At 45.3% G+C, this 27,825-nt stretch overlaps 1 protein-coding gene across 3 annotated transcripts; it reads left to right on the forward strand.

Moving 5' to 3' along the window:
• Positions 1-97: 97 nt before the first annotated feature.
• Positions 98-27,290, forward strand: TM9SF1 (transmembrane 9 superfamily member 1). Of its 3 annotated transcripts, none has more exons than XM_077248940.1 (6): positions 98-427; positions 16,587-16,903; positions 24,849-25,449; positions 25,535-25,720; positions 25,882-26,155; positions 26,287-27,290. In XM_077248940.1, exons 2-6 carry the CDS (start codon positions 16,589-16,591, stop codon positions 26,678-26,680), a joined length of 1,770 nt encoding a protein of 589 aa, XP_077105055.1. In that variant the 5' UTR covers positions 98-427; positions 16,587-16,588; the 3' UTR covers positions 26,681-27,290. The 3 variants fall into 3 exon arrangements, with proteins under 3 accessions (XP_077105055.1, XP_077105057.1, XP_077105056.1); XM_077248942.1 differs by having other exon boundaries at positions 139-295; XM_077248941.1 differs by having other exon boundaries at positions 422-546.
• Positions 27,291-27,825: the final 535 nt, after the last annotated feature.

Here is a 27,825-nt window from a genome sequence, read left to right on the forward strand (position 1 = left end):
TCATTTGTAATAACAGTTTATAGAAAAAATATCTGTATCTTCCTTATGATACAGAGCAAACTCCCCTATAGGCCGTGAGGTGAAGCGAAGGACGACCGTCTCCAACACACTCCTACGTGCAGACTTTCTCCTGAGGTGAGCAGTGACGCTCCGGGCCGCCCGCCTCAGGACACCGCTGCTGACGTGTTCGGGGTGTCTACCCAGTGCCTGAAGGACCCCTGTGCTAGGACATCGTGTATTGGATGGAGGGGCGCGGGGTGGTTTATACACAGCCGAGAGTTGCCTATCTCTAAGGGTACGTAGAGCGACCCTCGGAAACAGGCCAGCTTGGTAGCGCCATACATCAGGCAGGCTGTAGACTGATTCGTGACGTCACGAAAGTGGAGGCCCCCGGGATCTGTCAGAGAATCCTGGAGACAGAGTGCAGGTAAGAAGTGGGCAGCAGCCAGGACCCCCGGCAGGGCGCCACTCACCCAGGAGCAGCAGCCTGACCAGGGGGCGAGCCCACTCACTGCCACTAGTGATTACACGGGTGTAGAGGAGTCAGTGAGTGACCTGGGGCGCAGGTGTTGTACAGGGGCTCCGGGATATGCACGCAGGGGGCTACTGAGCTTGTGACAATTACTGTCAGGCTACTGGAGTGGTCTCAGTCCTCGAGTCACCAGTGGCCGCCCTGTAGCGGAGCTCATGTGCCAACCCACTAGTGGCACCATTCAGCCTTGTGCTTTATGGCATCCTAACCTGGGAGGTCCGGCGCCTTCTGTGTGACCCAATACCCTGGGTGTGCCCGCTATATAGGTGACGCTAGGATAGACGGGATCTGCCATGCCGCCTTCTGTGTGACCCAATACCCTGGGTGTGCCCGCTATATAGGTGACGCTAGGATAGACGGGATCTGCCATGCCGCCTTCTGTGTGACCCAATACCCTGGGTGTGCCCGCTATATAGGTGACGCTAGGATAGATGGGATCTGCCATGCTGCCTTCTGTGTGACCCAATACCCTGGGTGTGCCCGCTATATAGGTGACGCTAGGATAGACGTAGACGGGATCTGCCATGCTGCCTTCTGTGTGACCCAATACCCTGGGTATGCCCGCTATATAGGTGACGCTAGGATAGACGGGATCTGCCATGCCGCCTTCTGTGTGACCCAATACCCTGGGTATGCCCGCTATATAGGTGACGCTAGGATAGATGGGATCTGCCATGCTGCCTTCTGTGTGACCCAATACCCTGGGTGTGCCCGCTATATAGGTGACGCTAGGATAGACGTAGACGGGATCTGCCATGCTGCCTTCTGTGTGACCCAATACCCTGGGTGTGCCCGCTATATAGGTGACGCTAGGATAGACGTAGACGGGATCTGCCATGCTGCCTTCTGTGTGACCCAATACCCTGGGTGTGCCCGCTATATAGGTGACGCTAGGATAGACGGGATCTGCCATGCTGCCTTCTGTGTGACCCAATACCCTGGGTGTGCCCGCTATATAGGTGACGCTAGGATAGATGGGATCTGCCATGCCGCCTTCTGTGTGACCCAATACCCTGGGTATGCCCGCTATATAGGTGACGCTAGGATAGACGTAGACGGGATCTGCCATGCTGCCTTCTGTGTGACCCAATACCCTGGGTGTGCCCGCTATATAGGTGACGCTAGGATAGACGGGCTCTGCCATGCTGCCTTCTGTGTGACCCAATACCCTGGGTGTGCCCGCTATATAGGTGACGCTAGGATAGATGGGATCTGCCATGCTGCCTTCTGTGTGACCCAATACCCTGGGTGTGCCCGCTATATAGGTGACGCTAGGATAGACGGGATCTGCCATGCTGCCTTCTGTGTGACCCAATACCCTGGGTGTGCCCGCTATATAGGTGACGCTAGGATAGATGGGATCTGCCATGCTGCCTTCTGTGTGACCCAATACCCTGGGTGTGCCCGCTATATAGGTGACGCTAGGATAGACGTAGACGGGATCTGCCATGCTGCCTTCTGTGTGACCCAATACCCTGGGTATGCCCGCTATATAGGTGACGCTAGGATAGACGGGATCTGCCATGCTGCCTTCTGTGTGACCCAATACCCTGGGTGTGCCTGCTATATAGGTGACGCTAGGATAGATGGGATCTGCCATGCTGCCTTCTGTGTGACCCAATACCCTGGGTGTGCCCGCTATATAGGTGACGCTAGGATAGACGTAGACGGGATCTGCCATGCTGCCTTCTGTGTGACCCAATACCCTGGGCATGCCCGCTATATAGGTGATGCTAGGATAGACGGGATCTGCCATGCTGCCTTCTGTGTGACCCAATACCCTGGGTATGCCCGCTATATAGGTGACGCTAGGATAGACGGGATCTGCCATGCTGCCTTCTGTGTGACCCAATACCCTGGGTGTGCCCGCTATATAGGTGACGCTAGGATAGATGGGATCTGCCATGCTGCCTTCTGTGTGACCCAATACCCTGGGTATGCCCGCTATATAGGTGACGCTAGGATAGACGTAGACGGGATCTGCCATGCTGCCTTCTGTGTGACCCAATACCCTGGGTATGCCCGCTACATAGGTGATGCTAGGATAGATGGGATCTGCCATGCCTCCTTTTGTGTGACCCCCTATACCCTGGGTATGCCCGCTACATAGGTGATGCTAGGATAGACGGGATCTGCCATATGCTGCCTTCTGTGTGACCCAATACCCTGGGCATGCCCGCTATATAGGTGACGCTAGGATAGACGGGATCTGCCATGCTGCCTTCTGTGTGACCCAATACCCTGGGTATGCCCGCTATATAGGTGACGCTAGGATAGACGGGATCTGCCATGCTGCCTTCTGTGTGACCCAATACCCTGGGTATGCCCGCTATATAGGTGACGCTAGGATAGATGGGATCTGCCATGCTGCCTTCTGTGTGACCCAATACCCTGGGTATGCCCGCTATATAGGTGACGCTAGGATAGACGGGATCTGCCATGCTGCCTTCTGTGTGACCCAATACCCTGGTTATGCCCGCTATATAGGTGACACTAGGATAGACGGGATCTGCCATGCCTCCTTCTGTGTGACCCCCTATACCCTGGGTATGCCCGCTACATAGGTGATGCTAGGATAGACGGGATCTGCCATGCTGCCTTCTGTGTGACCCAATACCCTGGGTATGCCCGCTATATAGGTGACGCTAGGATAGACGGGATCTGCCATGCTGCCTTCTGTGTGACCCAATACCCTGGGTGTGCCCGCTATATAGGTGACGCTAGGATAGACGGGATCTGCCATGCTGCCTTCTGTGTGACCCAATACCCTGGGTATGCCCGCTATATAGGTGACGCTAGGACAGACGGGATCTACCATGCTGCCTTCTGTGTAACCCAATACCCTGGGTATGCCCGCTATATAGTTGACACTAGGACAGACGGGATCTGCCATGCTGCCTTCTATGTCACCCCTGTACCCTGGGTATGCCCGCTATATAGGTGACGCTAGGACAGACGAGAACTGCCATGCCGCCTTCTGTGTTCTCAGCTATTCACTCTTTATATTAATATGCTTTGATACTTTTTTGTTCATGGGTCGTTATCACATTTAGTAAGTGGTTTGTTTTTCTGACCTGGTTATTTCTGCAGTAGGAGAGAAGAGGCAGCACTTTAAGCTTGTTCTCCATGGAATATAGGTAATGTCTCCTTAAAGAGGTTGTACCAGCTTTGTATATCCAGGACTCAGAAGAACCAAACTTTTATATGGAAAAAACACATTTCCAGCCACACAGAGAAATCCTTTTATTAAATGTCCCAGTTTATTTTCGATCGGTTACAATTCCAGAGCCCGTATTACCAGATTGGCTTTTCATACACCACTTTATGGAATATTGCCACCAATGTTAGAAAGCATGAGTCTTTACAATTACATTTGTTTCTCCAAAGTGAAGCAGTGACAAGTTTTCGGTAGTGATGAGCGAATGTTCTCTGAGGTGTTATCTGAGCATGCTCGGGTGCTAACCGAGTGTATTCGGCTTGCTCGAAAAATAATTTAGAGTACCTGCGGGTGCATGTATTGTGGCTGTTCGAGAACCTAGAACACATGCAAGTGATCCCTACATGTTGTGATTGTCGAGCATACGCAGGGACTCTAACATATATTCCAGCAAGCCAAAGTCACTCAGTTAGCTCCCGAGCATGCTCAGATAACTTATTTGAGCACGTTTGCTCATCGCTAGTTCTCAGCCCTGCAGCTGTGCTGTCCACCATCATTGTTTCCTCTTGTCGCCCATGCACACATCTGCTGTAGTCCCCGGTCTAAGCTGTTGAGCATGCGCACATTGTCCCAGCCCGCAGGTTCCTTCCATCTGTGCAGTGAGATGGAGCATGCAAGGTGATAATTCTCATCGTGCAGGTCAGCCGCACTTGTCCTGTGTGAAAAGGTCATTCTCGTGGGCGGGGTGGTAATTGTAGTTCTCACAACAATACAATGCATCACGTGTTACAGCCGCAGGACCAGTGACGTAGACCACCTCTCTAAAGAGAATTGTCAGCTTTCCTAACATGTCTATTTGAAAATACCCACATTGCCCATTAAATAACTACAGAGCATTTGTTCTCATAAATTGTTGTTCTGTTCCTGTTATTCTTGGAAAAGTATAAATACATTGACAATTGTTAGTATTTCCCTTGCTAAATGGCTGTGTCCCAACACAGTGTGATAGTGCCAGCAATGACTGGAAAGCAGGAGCATACTCCCAACTAGTAACGGCCAGTGAGCAATCTGCTCCTCAATTCTAGGAGCATCAGCACAAAGCACAGGTAGAAGAAAATTGCTATTTCTTCAGGAATGCATATATTTACAAAAAGAAATGAGAGCTGACCATCCACTCCTATCTTATTTCTTGGCAGTGTATTCTACTTCATTTGACCTCTTTTACCCCTTCATGACCTTGGGATTTTCTGTTTTTGCCCTTTCGTTTTTTCCTCCCCTTCTTCCAAGAGCTGTAACTTTATATATTCCTGTCAATGTAGCCTTTTAAGTGGTGAAAAAAAAATAAATTGCAAAATGTGTAAGGCTAGGTTCAGATTGCGTTAGGGCAATCCGTTTAGCGCTAAGCGCTAGCGGATTGCGCTAACGCAATGTCTTTTAAGGGGTCGCGTTAAACGTCCCTGCTAGCGCAGATCCCCGATCTGCGAGAGCGGGGAACGGACCTCGGGCGCGCCGCGGACGCTGCAAGCAGTGTCCGAGGCGCGCTACAAAAGAACGGCACATCGCTAGCGCGTGCCGAAAATGACACGCGCTAGCAATGCGCTTTAACATTGCTGGCAATGGGAGCGCTAACGGACGCGTTGCATGGCGTTAATTTCGCCGTGCAACGCTGTCCGTTAGCGCTCACACTTAAACGCAATGGGAACCTAGCCTTAGAGAATTTTTTTTGCTTATGTCGCCCTTTTCCTGAGACCCGGATCTGGGGCTGATTAATGGATTATTTTTTAGTGGCTTGAGCTGACGTTTATATTGATACCATTTTGGGGTAGATACGATGTTTTCATCACCTCTTATTGCATTTTATTACAATGTTGCAGCAGCCAAACAAAAAAACAATAATTCTGGCGTTTTGATTTTTTTTCTTATTACGCCATTCACCGATTGGATTAATTGTTTTTATATTGTGATAAATCGGACACTTCTGAATGCAGCGATGCAAAATGTGTATTCTTTATAGATTGGATATATATTTTATTTTCAATGGGACTAAAAATGCATGATTTGACTTTTTTTTTTTTTTTAATGCCAAAACATTTTCTCTGGCCCAGAAAACCAGAATCTGTGAACACCGTGATGTAGGGGCAGTTGCATCTCAGGATCTATATAATCAGAAGTAGATCGTCACTGAAGGACTAGTTGTCTTGTGCCATGTAGTCCTTCTGCTCTGTGTAATCCCACCCCCACCATTGATTGGCAATGCCTATGCAGTGTACACAGAAAGCTGCCAATCTGTGGTGTTTGCAGAGTTATACAGAACTCAGCATTCAGTGAACTGGAAAATTTAGAGCAGAGAAAACAATGATTTTAGCAAAATGACAGGATGCAACTAGAAAAATATTTAGAATTAAGAGTCCTCAGTGGTTGATACCTTTTAATGGCTAACTGAAAAGATGGTAACAAATTGCAAGCTTTCGAGACTACATACGTCTCTTCATCAGGCAAAGACTAAAACAAATTCTGAAGAATCACATATTTATGCACAACATAGTATAGAAAAAAAAAAAAAAAAGGGAGAGGGGGAAAAAAAAACCATGGATAAGCCAGGTGACATGAAGCAGAATTACCATGGGTGATAAACAGTTACGTCCATAAATATTGGGCCAATTCTTAGGTAATCATATAATACTTAAAAAACAATTTAATTATAAATTTCATTAAAAAACCACCAACCTGTGGTTACACCAAAGAAAAAACACACAAAACACACCGTGATAAACTAGTGTGGAGGAGCTGTAATACCCCTATACTCCGTTTACGCTGAGAACTGCCTAGCTGCGGGGGTTGGCGCCCTATGGGATGCGTGTTGGCGCCCCCGCTCAACGTAGGCTGTCCCTGGGGTCCCTGGGATACCCTGATCTACCCGTTGGGCCCCTCTACCCACACAATATTATCCAAAGGTCCTCTATAGACTAAACAGACCATTCCTGTATCTAGGGAATACTATACCCCACACTGTGAATTAAAAACAGACAGAGAACATGAAGAAAAGGCTGTCAGCGGTAATTGCGAGATGGCTGAAGTTAATTTCTCCCCACTGGAGTAATGACAAAAGCGGTTCACTCATAAGTGATTTCAATACGATACCCACGCTTTTCTAGTTAACAGCCATAATGTGGAACCAACCACAAACAAGATCTTATTGCCACATTGCACATAGAGATATAGTATATTGATAAAGATCTTGATACTTATCGCAATGTCAAATCCCGCCCGCCCTATGCCTGTGTAGCCTCAACGCGTTTCGCCTCTCTGGCTCATCAGGAGGCTCGATTAAATGCCATGTGTCTCGATACACATATCGAGACACATGGCATTTAATCGAGCCTCCTGATGAGCCAGAGAGGCGAAACGCGTTGAGGCTACACAGGCATAGGGCGGGCGGGATTTGACATTGCGATAAGTATCAAGATCTTTATCAATATACTATATCTCTATGTGCAATGTGGCAATAAGATCTTGTTTGTGGTTGGTTCCACATTATGGCTGTTAACTAGAAAAGCGTGGGTATCGTATTGAAATCACTTATGAGTGAACCGCTTTTGTCATTACTCCAGTGGGGAGAAATTAACTTCAGCCATCTCGCAATTACCGCTGACAGCCTTTTCTTCATGTTCTCTGTCTGTTTTTAAGGCCGGGGACACACTTAACGTATAAAAAACGGTCCGTTTTTCACGGCCGAGAATCGCACAAATGTTTCAAAAACAGTGATCCGTGTGCAGTGCGAGGATGCGATTTCCTCGCATCAAATGATCCGTGTGACATCCGTATGGCATCCGTATGCCGAGATTTTCTCGCAAGCTTGCAAAACCGACATCTAATGGATTTATGTGCTCAAATGTTCGGGAAAACATATATACAGTATATATATATATATATATGTCATTGAGACACATATATATATATTCTGTATTTATATTTCATTCAGCGCGATATCTGTGAAAAGCCGGTAATTCAATTGCCGGCTTTGCATTTCTCCTTCACAAACCCGACAGGATATGAGACATGGTTTACATACAGTAAACCATCTCATATCCCCTTTTTTTTTGCATATTCCACACTACTAATGTTAGTAGTATGTATGTGCAAAATTTGGCCGCTGTAGCTGCTAAAATAAAGGGTTAAATGGCGGAAAAAATTGGCGTGGGCTCCCGCGCAATTTTCTCCGCCAGAGTGGTAAAGCCAGTGACTGAGGGCAGATATTAATAGCCAGGAGAGGGTCCATGGTTATTGGCCCCCCCGTGGCTAAAAACATCTGCCCCCAGCCACCCCAAAAAAGGCACATCTGGAAGATGCGCCTATTCTGGCACTTGGCCACTCCCTTCCCACTCCCTGTAGCGGTGGGCTATGGGGTAATGAAGGGTTAATGCCACCTTGCTTTTGGAAGGTGACATTAAGCCAGATTAATAATGGAGAGGCGTCAATTATGTCACCTATCCATTATTAATCCAATTGTTTGAAAGGGTTAACAAACACACACACATGATTTAAAAGTATTTTAATGAAATACACAGCGGTTGTTTTAATAATTTATTGCTCTCTCAATCCATTTTCAGACCCTCGCTTGGCAAAACAATAAACACACAATATACATACCTTCTCTGATGTCCTATCACGTCCCACGAGGTAATCCATCTGGAGGGGTTAACTAATATTACAGGCACGAGCTGCGAAAAACCACTCGCTCGTGCCTGTAATCCCCGGGTGCTGAAAGGAAAGCGGTGATCTATACTTACATTCAGTCGCGGTGATGCGCCCCTGCTGGATGTTCTCATGAACTGCAGCCTGGGAACTTTTTCCCACGCTCCAGGTCATATGAGGACATCCACCAGGGGGCGCATCACCACGACTCAATGTAAGTATAGATCACTGCTTTCCTTTCAGCACCCGGGGATTACAGACACGAGCGAGTGGCTTATCGCAGCTCGTGCCTGTAATATTAGTTAACCCCTCCAGATGGATTACCTCGTGGGACGTGATAGGACATCAGAGAGGGTATGTATATTGTGTGTTTATTGTTTTGCCAAGCGAGGGTCTGAAAATGGATTGAGAGAGCAATAAAATATTAAAACAACCGCTATGTTTCTTTCATTAAAATACTTTTAAATCATGTATGTGTGTGTTTTTTAACCCTTTCAAACAATTGGATTAATAATGGATAGGTGTCATAATTGACGCCTCTCCATTATTAATCTGGCTTAATGTCTCCTTCCAATAGCAAGGTGGCATTAACCCTTCATTACCCCATAGCCCACCTCTACAGGGAGTGGGAAGAGAGTGGCCAAGTGCCAGAATAGGCGCATCTTCCAGATGTGCCTTTTCTGGGGTGGCTGGGGGCAGATGTTTTTAGCCACGGGGGGGCCAATAACCATGGACCCTCTCCTGGCTATTAATATCTGCCCTCAGTCACTGGCTTTACCACTCTGGCGGAGAAAATTGCGCGGGAGCCCACGCCAATTTTTTCCGCCATTTAACCCTTTATTTTAGCAGCTACAGCGGCCAAATTTTGCACATACACACTACTAACATTAGTAGTGTGGAATATGCAAAAAAAAAGGGGATATGAGATGGTTTACTGTATGTAAACCATGTCTCATATCCTGTCGGGTTTGTGAAGGAGAAATGCAAAGCCGGCAATTGAATTACCGGCTTTTCTATAGAACACCGCTGCGTATTTCTCGCAATGCACACGCATGGTCCGTGTGTAATCCGATTTTTTCTCGCACCCATTGACTTGCATTGGCGAGTCTCGGCCGAGATACGCTGACAATCGCAGCCTGCTGCGAGTTCCCTCGGATCCGAAATACGGTGGAGAAAATATCGGATGATGGGAGCTGAACCATAGATTAACATTGGGCCGAGTGCTATGCGATTTTTTTATCGCATAGCACTCGTCCGTATTACGGTCTAGTGTGACCCCGGCCTTATTCACAGTGTGGGGTATAGTATTCCCTAGATACAGGAATGGTCTATGTTTAGTCTATAGAGGACCTTTAGATAATATTGTGTGGGTAGAGGGGCCCAACGGGTAGATCAGGGTATCCCAGGGACCCCAGGGACAGCCTACGTTGAGCGGGGGCGCCAACACGCATCCCATAGGGCGCCAACCCCCGCAGCTAGGCAGTTCTCAGCGTAGACGGAGTATAGGGGTATTACAGCTCCTCCACACTAGTTTATCACGGTGTGTTTTGTGTGTTTTTTCTTTGGTGTAACCACAGGTTGGTGGTTTTTTAATGAAATTTATAATTAAATTGTTTTTTAAGTATTATATGATTGATGACTAAATTCTACTTAAAGCATTATTTATTCTAAAATTATAACCAATTCTTAGATAAGGATTGTTTTATTGTCCTGTGATTAGGGTCTGGTTCTGTTGTGATGATCCCACGTGGTCTGATGGGCAAGTTCATTAGTTGATGAAAAAAGACATAAATCCATGCGACACATTCATTCCTGCATTTAGAGTGTCAAAGGTCGTCATCAGTTTATATTCCCAGACTCTCCTGTCTTTCTGCGATTTGAAGTTACCCTTTAATACAAGTAATTTCATGTCCATAATGCTATGATTTGTGAGACAGAAATGTATTGCCACAGGTATATCCATTCTTTTTTCTCTTATTGTATGGCGATGAGAGTTCATAATTTCTGTCTCCCAAATCATAGCATTATGGACATGAAATTACTTGTATTAAAGAGTAACTTCAAATCGCAGAAAGACAGGAGAGTCTGGGAATATAAACTGATGACGACCTTTGACACTCTAAATGCAGGAATGAATGTGTCGCATAGATTTATGTCTTTTTACATCAACTAATGAACTTGCCCATCAGACCATGTGGGATCATCACAACAGAGACCCTAATCACAGGACAATAAAACAATCCTTATCTAAGAATTGGCCCAATATTTATGGACGTAACTGTTTATCACCCATGGTAATTCTGCTTCGTCACCTGGCTTATCCATGTTTTGTTTTTTTCCCCCTCTCCCTTTTTTTTTTTTTCTATACTATGTTGTGCATAAATATGTGATTCTTCAGAATTTGTTTTAGTCTTTGCCTGATGAAGAGACGTATGTAGTCTCGAAAGCTTGCAATTTGTTACCATCTTTTCAGTTAGCCATTAAAAGGTATCAACCACTGAGGACTCTCAATTCTAAATATTTTTCTATCTACTGGCTAACACGGTACCAAGATATATTTCTTTCCTGTATTTAAAAGGGTGCAACTAGTGATGAGCAAGTGTACTCGTTGCTCGGGTTTTCCTGAGCACGTTCGGGTGACCTTCAGTATTTATGACTGCTCTGAGATTACGTTTTCATCGCCTCAGCAGCATGATTTAGAGCTATTAGCTCTCTTGATTACATGTGGGGATTACCTAGCAACCAGGCAACCCCCACATGTACTCAGCCTGGCTAAAATTTGTAAATCATTCAGTTGCCGCAATGAAAACTAAATCTCCGAACACTAACAAATGCTCGGAGGTCACCCGAGCAACGAGTACGCTCGCTCATCACTAGAAGCAACTTGAAACATGACACATCGCTGGAATCAGGGTCTCTGTCCTTACATCATGCTGTTATTCAGATTAGCGAACAAAAACCTGCTCCCTTTATCCTATGTGTCATGATGTGTATGATAGAGGTCGCAAACTTCATATGAACAGAAAATTTTCCAATATTTTTTTTTGTTGTTCCATAGGATTGCAGACATCTCAAATAAAAACTCTGTTATACTCACACTCAGCAGGTCCAGCGCTGCCTCCATTGCTGTGCCATTCTATGCTGATATGCTGCAGAGTTGATGCCATGACTACAGCTCACATGAGCACTGCACCTAATCATTGGGCACGGCCTTTTTGCGCTAAATATCTCTGCGTTACCGCTGAGCCCAATGATTAGCTGCAGTGTTCAGGCGAGCTGTTGTTGTGATATTACTGCTGTAGACTGTCATCAAAGAGTGGAGCAGTAGATGAGGCAGCATTGGACCTGCAGTAAGGTTATTATAGTTAAAATAAAAAAAGTTAAATCTTTTAAAAGGAAATGTCAGCAGGCTTTTTTTTACAATAGTATCTGATAGCAACATAATGTACAGACCGAGAGACTTATTCCAGCAATGTATCACTTACTGCACTGCTTAGTATAGTTTTGATAGAATCCCTGTTTTGTCAGATGTAGCAGAGCTAATTCTTCTCCTATCTCATCCACACCCTTGGCTGGCAGGTTCCTGTGAATTGTCGGCAGACTTCTGACAGGGGTCAGGGTTACACAGATTGGCCTGACTGCTTGGCATGCAAATGGTAGTCCTGTAGTGTTCATCTACTGCTGATAAAATACTGATTGTATTGAAACAACAGTACACAGCTGATAATGCTACTTTCACACTAGCGTCGGTACGGGGCCGTCTCCATGCGTACCGACGCATGTTGTGAAAATAATGAACAACGGGGGCAGCGGATGCAGTTTTTCAACGCATCCCCTGCCCCATTGTAAGGCCCGGGGAGGAGGGGGCGGAGTTCCGGCGGCGCATGCGCGGTTGGAAATGGCGGACACGACGCACAAAAAGACGTCACATGTAACTTTTTTTTGTGCCGACGGTCCGCCAAAACACGACGCATCCGTCGCACGACGGATGCGACGTGTGGCAATGCGTCGCTAATGCAAACCTATGGAGAAAAAAACGCATCCTGCGGGCAACTTTGCAGGATGCGTTTTTTCACCAAAACGACGCATTGCGACGTACGTGACACGACGCTAGTGTGAAAGTAGCCTAAGTAACACATCGCTGGAATCATGCTCATGTGCCCTAAATTATGCTGCTCTTAGATTAAATAGTAAACATGTGCTGACAGATTCCCTCTAAGGGGCTGTACGTGCTGCAAGCAAATATCGATTCATTAATTTATGTCCACACACATTCACAAATATCCTGCCCATATCAAACAGTCTCTATACTGCGCCCCCTCTTCACACTTTTCCTGTTTCTGCATACTTTCCTACATACTGTCCCCCTATCTATACTGTCCCCACTACATTACCCAGTCTCTGAAAGATTCAACTACAATTGACGGGAGGGGACCGGCGTTGTGCTGACTCTCCAAGCTGGCTGTCAGCTCAGCAACCAGTTCGGAGAACGGCCAAAATCACCTCCTGTGGAGGCAACATCTCCGAATGCTACTCAGGTGTTGCTAGGGTCCAGAAATATCTGTGGGGCAGTGTGTTACACTGCGTCACCAGGTCGGCACATCTTACAACATACTGACCTAGTCAGTGACGGTAGTGTTTAGTGCAGGATTCTTACTATCCTGCTGCCTCGGGGAGAATTGAAATGGTGCCTGGCAACAAGTGACACCGTACTGTGAAGGAACAATACGGGGATAATGCGCCTATACAAAAAATACAGCACACGAAGCCACAGAGATGCAGTATACACACTAAATGTATATCCACATGCTCTATATACATACAGTGTGTATATATAATGTGTGTGTATTTGTAAATACACACTCATCGGTGGTCAGAGGTTTCTCATCTCCTGCACTGCCTGCACCATTGCTGTACTTTGGGGCAGAAGTGTGCAAGATGCAGGGCAGTCCAGGGGGAAATGACCTCACTAGCCCCCCATCCTCACTGCTGCTTACGCTGCTATCTGGCTGCCCCTGTTTGAAAAACTCCTACAGGCACCTAGGGTGGAGAATTGAGGAGCCATGAGAGTATGCTCCTCGCAGGGGCACACCCATGATGCCGGTGTGCATGTTCTACTTGATCAATAAAGTTTATGTAATTAAAGCAGTGGCAATTCAGGACCATACTTCTAAGATCCGGGCCCTAGGCCCAAGATCTAAATGTCTAGCGTTGCCGAATGTGGTGAGATGCTAATCTTGCCTCATGTCTGAAGTGACCCAGCTGCGCCCCCCTGCTAACTGCACTTGGGGCACATGCCCAACCTGGCTCTCCCCTTAGTTACGTCCCTGCATCTACTCGTATACAGCTCCCACCTCTGAATGGCTGTTTTAGGTCTGTGGGTGCACTTGAACCAACTGGCACTATTTGAAGGGTTAATACCATGTTTTAGATGGGTAAAAGCTTAGAATGCTTGTAAAAAGAAGCAACTTTACAGTTTGCTTTGTGTAGATTCCTGTGCGCTCTGAGTCATTTTTTATTGTAGTGTTTAGATCTCATTGCCTAGGAGACTGGCTCCATCGTTGACATTTTCATTTATCTGTGTTGATTGCTGCAGCCAATCGCAGCCCCAGTAGTGGTGCGCTGTACACAGCTGAGGCCAGTGATTGGTTGTGGGGAGACGAGAAGTAATCACTGCAACCAAGTAAGGCCGGTTTCACACGTCAGTGGCTCCGGTACGTGAGGTGACAGTTTCCTCCCGTACCGGAGACACTGACACACGTAGACCCATAAAAATCAATGCATCTGTTCAGATGTCATTGATTTTGTGCGGACCGTGTGCGGACCGTGTCTCCGTGTGCCAAACACGGAGACATGTCAGTGTTCGTGGGAGCGCACGTTTTACACGGACCCAATAGAGTCAATGGGTCCGCGTAAAACACGGACCTCACACGGACATTCTCCGTCTGGGGTCCGTGTGCGTGCCGGAGACAGCGCTACAGTAAGCGCTGTCCCCCGCCCCACATGGTGCTGAAGCCGGTATTCATATCTTCCCTGTAGCAGCGTTTGCTATAGAGAAAATATGAAGAATAGTGTTAAAAATAAAGATTTAGGTGTCCGCCGCCCTCCCACCCCCTGTGCGCCCCCCCGCTGGTCAGAAAATACTTATCCGGGTCCCCCGTCGGCTGTCGCTCCTTCCTGGTCTGGCCGCGGCTTCTCTACTGTATGCGGCCGATTACACTCATGAATATGTGGCTCCACCTCCAATAGGGGCGGAGCCGCCTATTCATGACTGTAAATGATCGGGCCCACGTGACCGCATACAGTAGGAGGCGCGGCCAGACCAGGAAGGAGCGACTGCCGACGGGGGATCCGGGTGAGTATTTTCTGACCAGCGGGGGGGGCGCACAGGGGGTGGGGGGGCGGCGGACACATGGATCTTTATTTTAAACACTATTCTTCATATTTTCCCTGCAGCAAACGTTGCTACAGGGAACATATGAATCGCAGCTTCAGCACCATGCAGAGTGGGTACCACACGCTCCGTGTGGTACCCACTCGCCATACGGGCGGCACACGTGTGCCGCAGGTATGGCCTCCGTGAGTTCCCAGGCACACGGACACGGATAACTCCGGTACCGATTTATTCCGGTACCGGAATTATCTGGACGTGTGGGTCAGCCCTAAGGGCTGTCCCACACGTCCAGATAATTCCGGTACCGGAATAAATCGGTACCGGAGTTATCCGTGTCCGTGTGCCTGGGAACTCACGGAGGCCATACCTGCGGCACACGTGTGCCGCCCGTATGGCGAGTGGGTACCACACGGAGCGTGTGGTACCCACTCTGCATGGTGCTGAAGCTGCGATTCATATCATCCCTGCAGCAACGTTTGCTGCAGGGAAAATATGAAGAATAGTGTTTAAAATATAAAGATCCATGTGTCCGCCGCCCCCCCACCCCCTGTGCGCCCCCCCCGCTGGTCAGAAAATACTCACCCGGATCCCCCGTCGGCAGTCGCTCCTTCCTGGTCTGGCCGCGCCTCCTACTGTATGCGGTCACGTGGGGCCGCTCATTTACACTCATGAATAGGCGGCTCCGCCCCTATTGGAGGTGGAGCCACATATTCATGAGTGTAATCGGCCGCATACAGTAGGAGGCGCGGCCAGACCAGGAAGGAGCGACTGCCGACGGGGGACCCGGATAAGTATTTTCTGACCAGCGGGGGGGGCGCACAGGGGGTGGGGGGGCGCACAGGGGGTGGGGGGGCGGCGGACACATGGATCTTTAGTTTAAACACTATCATTCATATTTTCTCTGTAGCAAACGGTGCTACAGGGAACATATGAATGGCGGCTTCAGCACCATGTGGGGGGGACAGCGCTTACTGTAGCGCTGTCTCCGGCACGCCACACGGACCCCAGACGGAGAATGTCCGTGTGAGGTGCGTGTTTTACACGGACCCATTGACTCTATTGGGTCCGTGTAATCCGTGCGCTCCCACGAACACTGACATGTCTCCGTGTTTGGCACACGGAGACACGGTCCGCACACGGTCCGCACAAAATCAATGACATCTGAACAGATGCATTGATTTTTATGGGTCTACGTGTGTCAGTGTCTCCGGTACGGGAGGAAACTGTCACCTCACGTACCGGAGCCACTGACGTGTGAAACCGGCCTAAGGAACAGAGGTGAGGTCAAGAGTAGCAGGCGGTTAAGGCTAATGTTCACATGTTCAGTAATCATCAGAAAAGATCCAGCAGCAATCCATTAACCAAAAAGTTGTACAGACACACATTTTTTTTGACGGGCTAATAAAAACTGAATTCAACTGGATCCATTTTAACAGGATTGCTGCTGGATCCATTCTAATTGTTGATGACGGGATGTGTGAACGTAACCTAAGCATAGTTTCTTTAGGGATTTTGAATACCTTTTTTTAGGGCGCATGCAGACGTATGGATTTTGGTCTGATCACGGCCCACAATGCACAGACTGGCCATGGATCTCCAGACCCAAGAGAGACTGCTTCATTGGGATATATATAAAGCTACCATGCTCTAGTCAGGAGACCCTCGGCTAGTGCTTACATTGTGGGCCGTGATCACATGACATGTGCATGAGCCCTTAATGCTCGGTTAGGTGTGAGTTAACATTTGTAATATTTATTTATTTTCATACTTTCCTTGACATCTTGTATTGCTATTTTCTTTCATTTTAGACATGTATGTCTTGCACTCTCTTCCCGTTCTTTTTGTGTGGAGTACGCTTCTATCGCCTATAACTGGGGACAAGCGGTACAAAAAGGATGATGCAGTACTGCTGTATGTAAATAAAGTGGGGCCATACCATAACCCGCAAGAGACCTATCACTACTATCAGCTGCCAGTGTGTGCCCCCACACAAATCCGCCACAAGAGCTTGACCTTGGGAGAGGTGCTTGATGGCGATCGGATGGCCGAGTCCATGTACAAGATCACATTTCGAGTCAACGTGGAGAGAGGGTCCCTGTGTGAGCTCAAGCTGGACCTGAATCAGGTAGGACTGCACAGCTTATATTCTGGACCTGTAGTAGGTGCTTGTTCCCACCTTTTTATTACGGTGTGTGTGTGTGTGTGTGTGTGTGTGTGTGTGTGTATATATGTATGTATATATATATATATATATATATATATATATATATATATATATATATATATATTATATATTTTGCAAGAATCTTCCAAAAGGACAAACTAAGCAGGACTTGGCTCGTTTACCTGTACTGACAGTGAGCTTTACAAAGACCATAAATGACGATAGCTTTAAGAAGGTGTCTGAGCTTCTGGCTTCATTCATACAGGTGTACAGCGAGGCTACAGATAGGTTCCCATGGATGATATTTCTCTAGTTTTATTTAAAAAAATAAAAAATTGCAGCCAAATAATGACCATTTAAATTAGGTTCTGGTATTTTTAAAGAATGGTTTGACATCAACAGTTATGGTAAATCGTCAAATAGGCAATATTTATCATTCACAGAAGATTAATTTGTGACAAAATACAATAATAATTAAAATGATTTTAAAGTGAATTTGTCACCAGGTGTTTGCCATTTAATCTTGGAGCAGCTGGTTCCAGTGATGTCACTCAGTGGGCTACTTGATGTAGTTTAGATAAAGTTACTGTTTTATCAAAAGATTATCACTAAAGGACTAATGAACCTGCTGCCATGTAGTCCTTCATACTCATGAGCTCAATCCCATCCCAATCACTGAATGCCAGCTTTTTGCCTATGTAGTGTACTCAGTAAGCTGCCAGTCAGTGGTGTGGATGGGTTATACAGAGCTCAGTATTCAGAGAACTGGTAGCAAAAACCTGGTGTCAGATTCCCTTTAAAAACACTGTAGATTACCATTTTTGTTAAATTTGATGTTTTTCTCTCATTTCTGGTGATCTTACATGCTGTAATAGTAGTGTGCGCTTCTGTTAATTACAGGCATGCTCTCCAGCACAACAGTGTAACAATCCTGTATGACTAGTTTGATAGCAATCACAAATGCCGCATGCTAAAAGGGGAGGGGGAAAGTTGATCTTAAGATTGAAACATTGAATTGTTTAAATACCATGGTTAACTAGTGTGTGAACATACCCACTGAGCCACGTGACTATTGGGCAGTGTCGTGGACTGTGCAGGTGTGCTGCAGAGCTGTGTGCATTATTGCTGCTTGTAAAGTCACCCTAAGGGTACGTTCACACAGGACTTTTTTGCTGCGTATTTTTGCTGCGTTTTTTAATGCTAATTTTCAGCTGCTTTTTACAGTACCAGCAAAGCCTATGAGATTTCAGAAATCTCATGCACACACATTGGGTTTTTGTTTGATCAGTATTTTCTGCTTTGCTGCGTTTTTTGGACATAGGGCATGTCACTTCAGCGTTTTTGCTGCGTTTTTGCAGCGTTTTTTCACCCATTGACTTGAATGGGTGATGGAAAAAACGCTGCAAAAACGCATGTAGCATTATTTGCTGCGTTTTTTGTGCAGAAAAATCATGGCCAGCAGGAAGTGATCTCACAGCCAAGAGCTTAGGGGTGTGGTTAGTCAGGTGTGAAGATCCATTGTGAGCCATTGTGAGGTGTGAAGAGCCATTGTGAGGTGTCCTGATTGTGATCTATTGTGAGGGAGTTCCTGGTAGTGAGGTGTGAAGATCCATTGTGAGCCATTGTGAGGTGTCCTGATTGTGATCTATTGTGAGGGAGTTTCCAGTAGTGAGGTGTTAGTCATGTCTTGGTATAGGAGGATGAGCATTAATGTTTCCCAACTAATCATGGAGGTAATATTTTTTTTAATTTGTGATATATCTATCTATCCGATTGTTTGCAATGGTACACTTTGCGATTCTCATGTGCTGTTATGTACATGTTCATGTGTTCTGCATGTGTATGTTTGTATCTTCCTTGTCATGAATGTTGGCTTCATTTCATCTTGCATTTGGTAATTACTTTTTCATTTATTTTTCCAAGGTGGAAGCAATGCCTGTAATTTGGGATGTAGCTTGCCCAAACTACAGTGATCGTCAAAAAAAGGCCGATGCATGGCATGTAATTCGCCGTAAATTGTTCCCCCTCTGGGATGAAGGCGATGCTAAGCTCCACTGGGGTCACTCAACTTTATTATCATGCACAAATAGACAAAAAAACGCACCAAAACCGCACAAAAAACGCATCTGTAAGCAGCTGAAAATTGGCATAAAATACGCAGCATAAATACGCAGCAAAAATACGCAGCAAAAAAGTCCTGTGTGAACTTACCCAAAAACCGCACCAAATACGCACCAAAAAAACGCACCTAAATTAGCATAAAAATATGCAGCAAAAATACGCAGCAAAAAAGTCCTGTGTGAACTTACCCTAAATCTGTACAGTCTTGTATACTCAGGCAGTGATTTAAAGGCGTATTCCCGTCTTGAGCATTTATGGCATCTCCAAAAGATAGTAATTAATTGCAGATCCTACCACTTTACCCCACATTGTTCTTGAGACTGGGGCTATTTATGCACTGCTGTCCGTGGAGGGGTGGGTGTCAGGACTCTAGTCTTGAGCTAGTTATGGGTCTCATTTGAAGAATAAGTTGCTAATCACTGGGATTCTAACTACTGGGTCCCCCAGAGATTCAGAGATCGTGGCTTTGGTGCCCCACCTTGCATGCAGCAGATGTGCACGACCTCCGCTCTATTAATTGTTTACAGGATAGTATGTAGCTAATTGTGGTAGTCTGATAGACAGTAAATGGTCCTGAGGTCAAGCGTTTGTTGCTCCATCCAATTCCAGATTGGGCTGCAGAGCTCTGTTCTCGAGGCTCCTGGAGGTCTCCGCAGTCAGACCCCAGCGATTAGCAAGCTATCACTTATCCTATTGCATAGAAGATAAGCTGCTTTTCTTGGGAAGAACGCTTTAACATCTTCCCAACATATGAGGTACAGTTACATCGTATGCTGGGTCCCTGACTTTGTTGTGGGCTTGCAGGTTCAGCCCCATCTTTCCCGGCGATGATGGCTTTGTTATTAAGCCATCATCTGCCTCTAATAGCTGTAGGAGTTAACTTGTTAAATGCCACTGTCAGTTTGACAGCGTCATTTAATGCACGCAGGCAAGGGAGCACATCATTCTGTTGGTCCCTCAGCGTGTTTGAGGCTTGATCGCAGGACGCCAATGTGTTTCTATGACAGCCGGGATCTGCTAAAGACCTAATCCTGTGAAATGCAGCCTGGAGTGATTTTCGCTATACATAGCAGTACTGTAGAATTGCTGTGTATAGTACAAGCGACCAGATGGTCAAAGGTTCAAGTCCCCAAAGGGTGCCAACAAGTACAGTAGACAGTGAAAAAAAGTTTTTATAAAAGTAAAGTTCAAATCCCCCTCTTTTCCCCCATTAAAAAAAAAAAAAAAAAAAATGACACATTAGGTATTTCTACGTCCGTAAAAGTGCGTTATATCAAATTAATCTGATCAGGAAATGGCATAATGAGACATAAAACAAAACACCAGAATTACCGTATATACTCGAGTATTACGCCGACCTGAGTATAAGCCGACCCCCCCCCCCCCCCCCCTAATTTTGCAACAAAAAACTGGGAAAACATTAACTCGAGTATAAGCCTAGGGTGGAAAATGCAGCAGCTACTGGTGAATTAAAAAAAAATAGATACCAATAAAAGTAAAATTAATTGAGACATCGGTTACATGTTTTTGAATATCCATATTGAATCAGGAGCCACATATAATGCTCCATGCAGTTCTTTATGGCCCAATAGATGCCCCATATACTACTCCATGCAGTTATTTATGGCCCCATAGATGACCCATGTAATGCTCCATGCAGTTATGGCCACATACAGTTATATGAAAAAATTTGGGCACCCCTATTAATCTTAAGCTTAATGTTTTATAAAAATTGTTTTTTTTTGCAACAGCTATTTCAGTTTCATATATCTAATAACTGTTGGACACAGTAATGTTTCTGCCTTGAAATGAGGTTTATTGTACTAACAGAAAATGTGCAATCTGCATTCAAACAAAATTTGACTCGTGCATAAGTATGGGCACCTCACCAGAAAAGTGACATTAATATTTAGTAGATCCTCCTTTTGCAAAAATAACAGCCTCTAGTCGCTTCCTGTAGCTTTTAATGAGTTCCTGGATGAAGGTATTTTTGACCATTCCTCTTCACAAAACAATTCCAGTTCAGTTAAGTTTGATGGTCGCCGAGCATGGACAGCCCTCTTCAAATGATCCCACATATGTTCAATGATATTCAGGTCTGGGACTGGGATGGCCATTCCAGAACAGTGTAATTGTGCCTCTGCATGAATGCCTGAGTAGATTTGGAGCGGTGTTTTGGATCATTGTCTTGCTGAAAGATCCATCCCCTGCGTAACTTCAACTTTGTCACTGATTCATGAACATTATTGTCAAGAATCAGCTGATACTGAGAGGAATCCATGCGTCCCTCAACTTTAACAAGATTCCCGGTGCCGGCATTGGCCACACAGCCCCAAAGCATGATGGAACCTCCACCAAATTTTACTGTGGGTAGCAAGTGTTTTTTCTTGGAATGCTGTGTTTTTTTGCCGCCATGCATAACGCCTTTTTGTATGACCAAACAACTCAATCTTGGTTTCATCAGTCCACAAGACCTTTTTCCAAAAAGAAATTGGCTTCTCCAAATGTGCTTTTGCATACCTCAGCCGACTCTGTTTGTGGTGTGCTTGCAGAAACGGCTTCTTTCGCATCACTCTCCCATACAGCTTCTCCTTGTGCAAAGTGCATTGTATAGATGACCGATGCACAGTGACACCATCTGCAGCAAGTTGATGCTGCAGCTCTCTGGAAGTGGTCTGAGGATTGTCCTTGACTGATCTCACCATTCTTCTTCTCTGCCTTTCTGATGTTTTTCTTGGCCTGCCACTTCTGGCCTTAACAAGAACTGTACCTGTGCTCTTCCATTTCCTTACTATGTTCCTCACAGTGGAAATTGACAGGTTAAATCTCTGAGACAGCTTTTTGTATCCTTCCCCTGAACAACTATGTTGAATAATCTTTGTTTTCAGATCATTTGACAGTTGTTTTGAGGAGGCCATGATGCCACTCTTCAGAGGAGATTCAAACAGGAGAACAACTTGCAAGTGGCCACTTTAAGTAGCTTTTCTCATGATTGCATACACCTGGCTATGAAGTTCAAAGCTCAATGAGGTTACAAAACCACAAAAAGTGCTTTAGTAAGTCAGTAAAAAGTAGGTAGGAGTATTTAAAACAAGAAAATGATAAGGGTGCCCATACTTATGCACCTGTCAAATTTTGTTTGAATGCAGATTGCACATTTTATGTTAGTACAATAAACCTAATTTCAAGGCAGAAACATTACTGTGTCCAACAGTAATTTGATATATGAAACTGAAATAGCTGTTGCAAAAAAAAACAATTTTTATAAAACATTAAGCTTAAGATTAATAGGGGTGCCCAAACTTTTTCATATAACTGTATAATGCTCCATGCAGTTCTTTATGGCCCCATAGATGCCCCATATAATGCTCCATGCAGTTCTTTATGGCCCCATAGATGCCCCATATAATGCCCCATGCAGTTCTTTATGGCCCCATAGATGCCCCATATAGCATTGTGCCACGTGTAAGGCTGCTGCTGCAATAAAAAAAAGACATACTCACCTCTCGTCGCTGCATGCTGCTCCTCAGCGTCCCGTCTCTCTACACTGACTGTTCAGGCAGAGGGCGGCGCGCACACTAATAAGTCATCGCGCCCTCTGACCTGCACAGTCACAGCAAGAGGACGGGAAGACGGAGCGGCGCCCGGCGGATGGAACGCAGACAGGTGAATATGAAATACTCACCTGCTCCTGGTGCTCCTGATGCTGTCCCTGCCTGTCCCATGGTACCGCAGCCTCTTCCTGTAATGAGCGGTCACCGGTACCGCTCATTACAGTAATGAATATGCGGCTCCACCCCTATGGGAGTGGAGGCCATATTCATTACTTTAATGAGTGGTACCACGTGACCGCTGAATAGAGGAAGAGCTGCAGCGCGAGAGACCATGGGACAGCGTTAGGAGCGCTAGGAGCAGGTGAGTATGCGACAGTCCTCTCTCCCCCTCACCCGCAGACCCCGCCGCCGACCATGACTCGAGTATAAGCCGAGAGGGGCACTTTCAGCCCAAAAATTTGGGCTGAAAATCTCGGCTTATACTCGAGTATATACGGTAAGTTTTTTTGGCCCTCTACAACACTGCAGTAGGAGGCGATCAAAACATTGTATCTACCCCAAAATGGTAGAAATAAAAACGACAACTCAGTAAGCAAAAAATAAGCAATCACACAGCCCCATAGATCAAAAATTAAACATGTTACAGGTCTCAAAAAACGTTGGAACAATTTATTTTTAACCCCTTTATGACGTCGCAATTTTCTGTTTCAGCGCTTTTTGTTTTTTTGCACCTTTTCCCATAACTTTTTTTTTTTCCCCCATCAATATAGCCATATGAGGACTTGTTTTTTGTGGGACGAGTTGTACTTTTTGAATGACTTAATTGATTTTACCATGTAGCGTACTAGAAAATGGGGAAAATTGCAAACAAAGTGCAATTCCACAACAGTTTTTTGGTGTTTTTTTTTAATTACCATGTGCACTAAATGATAAAACTGACCTGGCAATATGATTCCCCAGGTCAGTAAGCGTATGCAGATACCAAACATATATAGGCTCTTTTTTATTTAAGTTGTGAAAAAAAAAATTCCAAAATTTGTAAGAAACAAAAAATTTGCTTATGTCATTTTCTGAGACCCTTAACATCTCCATTTTTCAGGATCGGGGGCTGGGTGATGAATTATTTTTGTGGCTGGATCTGACATTTTTTTTGATGGTAGATATGAAGGGGCCATCATTCATAAGGGATTCACAGTGACAGACACAGGGGACTTCTGTGGACCTCCAGCTGTCATGACAACCCATCGGCGCACTGTAGTCAAGTGACAGGGGCGCCAATGCCCCCCTTTGGCACCCCTGTCACTTGACTGTGGGATGCTGATGGGTTGTCATGTGACGCAGCATTTAACCCGCGGCTGTTAGAGGCAGATGACAGCTTATTAGGTCAGCTGTCGTGCGGTGAAAGATGCAGGCTCAGAACCCACATCAAAGGTAGGGACATGACCTTTGACATACCTATACATCAAAGTTTGTAAAGGGATTTAACGCATCCAATTGTGGGACCTATTTTTATTCCAAAATCTATAAATTTAAATGTACTTTGCTCGTGAGAAAACCCCTTTAAAGGGAACCTGTCACCCCCCAGGCGTTTGTAACTAAAAAAGCCACCTTGTGCTGCACTAATGCTGCATTCTGACAAGGTGGCTCTTTTAGTTCTGGTCCCTTAGCATTAGTGTAGCACAAGGTGGCTCTTTTAGTTGCAAACGCCTGGGGGGGTGACAGATTCCCTTTAATGAACATGTATTGCATGTCTGTATGGGTTAGAGCTCATGCAGACGTTCGTGAATCTGGCTGATCACAGACCACAATGCACGGACTGGCCACGGGTCGCCTGACCATGACCGCTTCATAGAAATGTATGAAGCTGCCATGCTCCAGTCGGGACACCCATTGCTAGCCCATGCATTGCTGTCTGTGATCAGACAGATTCACAAATGTCTGCATGAGCTCTAATCCTCTTGTGTAAAAGTATGGCCGGAGACACACTGGTGCGAGATCCGGCCGAGTCTCGCTGGTGAAAAGCAAGCTGTGGCACCGACACTCCGGAGCGGAGCGTGCAGCCGCACAGCAATACATGGAGCCGCACGCTCCGCTCCGGAGTGCCGCTGCCACAGCTTGCTTTTCACCAGCGAGACTCGGCCGGATCTCGCACCAGTGTGTCTCCGGCCTATGAAGAATTTTTTTCTATTGGTATTTTTCTTTTAATAATATGCAACTTGTTTTATTTTAAGGTTAAGGAGCTGCGACAAGCCATTGAGGAGTTATATTACTTTGAGTTTGTTCTGGATGATATACCAATCCGTGGTTTTGTTGGATACATGGAAGAAAGTGGCTTCTTACCACATATTCATAAAATTGGTTTGTGGGCTCACCTGGACTTCAACATAGAGTACAATGATGACCGTATAATTTTTGCCAATGTTAGTGTCCGAGATGTGAAACCGTTTAGTTTGGATGATGTGACTGAGCCGCTCAGCTTGACCCACACTTACAGTGTTCGCTGGTTCCCAACAACTGTGACCTATGAGAGGCGTGGTGACCGCCTTAGAGACTCTAGCTTCTTCCCCAAAAGCTTGGAGATCCATTGGCTTTCCATCATCAATTCCATGGTGCTTGTATTCTTGCTTTTGGGTTTTGTGGTCATTATACTCATGCGTGTTCTTAAGAGTGACCTAGCACGGTACAATTTGGATGAAGAAGGAACAGACGACATGGAACAAGGAGACAATGGATGGAAGATCATCCACACTGATGTTTTTCGTTTCCCTCCTTATCGAAGTCTCCTTTGTGCTGTGCTTGGGGTAGGGTCCCAGTTTCTTGCCCTTGGCACAGGTAATGTTTAAAACTACAAGGCTGATCTTTTTGTTCTTTATCGTTATTTTGTTCCCTTGATTATTAATTGTCCATTCTCTTGTAGGTATCATAGTAATGGTTCTCCTTGGCATGTTTAATGTGCACAGACATGGTGCTATCAATTCTGCAGCAATCTTACTATATGCCCTCACTTGTTGCATCTCTGGATATGTATCTAGTAATTTCTATCGACAAATGGGTGGAGATCGTTGGGTATGGAATATCGTCTTGACTACTAGCCTTTTCTCAGGTATTTAGTGTTTCATATTGCTACCTTTATTACTTATCTTTCTGCTTTTTTATTTCCATGTTATCTAGTTTATAAGTTGTCACTCCATAGATATTTGCTTTATTCATAACTTAAGTAACTTTCTACTTCTCAAAATGACTCCGACCTTTTTATATACACAGCGCCATTTTTCTTCACATGGAGTGTTGTAAATTCAGTTCATTGGGCCAACGGGTCTACACAAGCTCTTCCAGCAACTACAATTCTCCTCCTTCTTACCGTCTGGCTTCTGGTTGGATTTCCCCTTACTGTAATTGGAGGAATTTTTGGCAAAAATAGTGCAGTAAACTTTGAAGCTCCTTGTCGGACTAAAAACATTGCTAGAGAAATTCCTGCTCAACCATGGTACAAGTCTGCTCCAGTCCATATGGCCATTGGTGGATTTCTACCATTCAGGTAAGAGGACTTTTTTTCCGTTTCTGAGCTATCATTCCGGCCTCGCCTCTCTTTAGTCTTCTGCATAGACTGCTGCTCCCTTTGTCATTTTTCTATGCTTTTTACTAATGATTTTTTTCCTTTCTTTACAGCGCCATCTCTGTGGAGCTCTACTACATTTTTGCTACAGTGTGGGGACGAGAGCAGTACACACTGTATGGGATACTGTTCATTGTGTTTGCCATCCTACTAAGTGTTGGTGCATGCATTTCTGTAGCGCTCACATACTTCCAGCTATCAGGTGAAGATTATCGCTGGTGGTGGCGGTCCATTATGAGCACAGGATCCACTGGAGCTTTTATCTTTCTGTACTCTGTTTTCTATTACTGGCGTCGTTCTAATATGTCAGGGGTTGTTCAGACTGTAGAGTTCTTTGGCTACTCTTTCCTTACTGCATATGTCTTCTTTCTTATGCTTGGAACGGTCAGTTTTACAGCATCCCTTCGATTTATTCGCTACATATATGTTAACCTTAAAATGGACTAAGGTATTTATCCAGGGACCTTTTTAATGTGCTTTTAAGTGCTACACATGGAGAAAATGGACCAAGATTGGAAGAGACTATACAAAGAGGGGCCGGAGATCATGTAACTACAGCTAGATGGATGTAATCCAATAACGGACATGGGGAGATGGGAGAGAGATTCACATAGAGAATTATTTAGCACAATGATTGGTGTTTGGTGGCAAGTAAAATCTGGAGCGCAAAAATGTAATCTAGGTCTGCAATCTTTTGTGCAAAGGTACGAATCTGTTACTTTGCTGCCAGTCTTTTCCATTCCTACCACTCTGACTCCTAATGTCTAACTGTAAAGAACACTTCCAATGCCTACCTGAAATCTGCTATCCTGATGTTGCTGCAGATTCTCTTCATACAGCAAGAAGTCTGCGTTTCATAGCCCTGTGTTCCCACAGGCCTGTACAATGTGTCAGGTGGTCAACTGGAATGAATGGCCTGGCTGGTTTACTTGGTCTCCTGGGTTCTAGCTGACCTGTCAGACAGTCTCTCAGTCTCTATTGGACTTCTGTACAAATATATTTATATCTTTTGATTTTTTTCCTTTTTACAAAATAAAAAAATATATATATCAAAAAATGACAATTTTAATTTTAGCTATTGCTAATTTGGTATTCATGTGACTTATTTTTCGTTTCACTAATTTACTAAGCATATTGGCTTTTTTTTTTGAGAAGACTAACTTTCTAGGAGCCCATCTTATGCCATTTTGGTGCAGTTTCACTAGCAGCAAGACAGAAACTGGATGATGATGATGAAGAAAGCCTTTTCCAAAACCTTTCTTTAGCCAAGTTCACACAACCATATTTTTGGTCTGAGTGCTGTCTGTGAAAAAATGGACATCACTGGGGCCAATGTTATGCAATGGGGGCAGTGCAGATGAGTGATTTTTTTTTGTTTGTTTGTTTTTGTTTAGTTTTTTTTTCTTCTACATTGACCAAATCGGAGTGTCAAAATAGAATTATAGCGAACACTAGTTTTCTTCCCAGTGTCGGATAAGTCTCGTTGAACATGGATGACAAGCAAGTAAAAAAAAAATGTGTTTTCTGGATGAAACTATTTTTTAGACGATTTTGTGAACTTGGCCTTTCACAGAAAGTCTTGCTGGATTATA

The sequence above is a fragment of the Ranitomeya variabilis genome, chromosome 1 (assembly GCF_051348905.1).
Source record: "Ranitomeya variabilis isolate aRanVar5 chromosome 1, aRanVar5.hap1, whole genome shotgun sequence".
NCBI lineage: Eukaryota > Metazoa > Chordata > Amphibia > Anura > Dendrobatidae > Ranitomeya > Ranitomeya variabilis.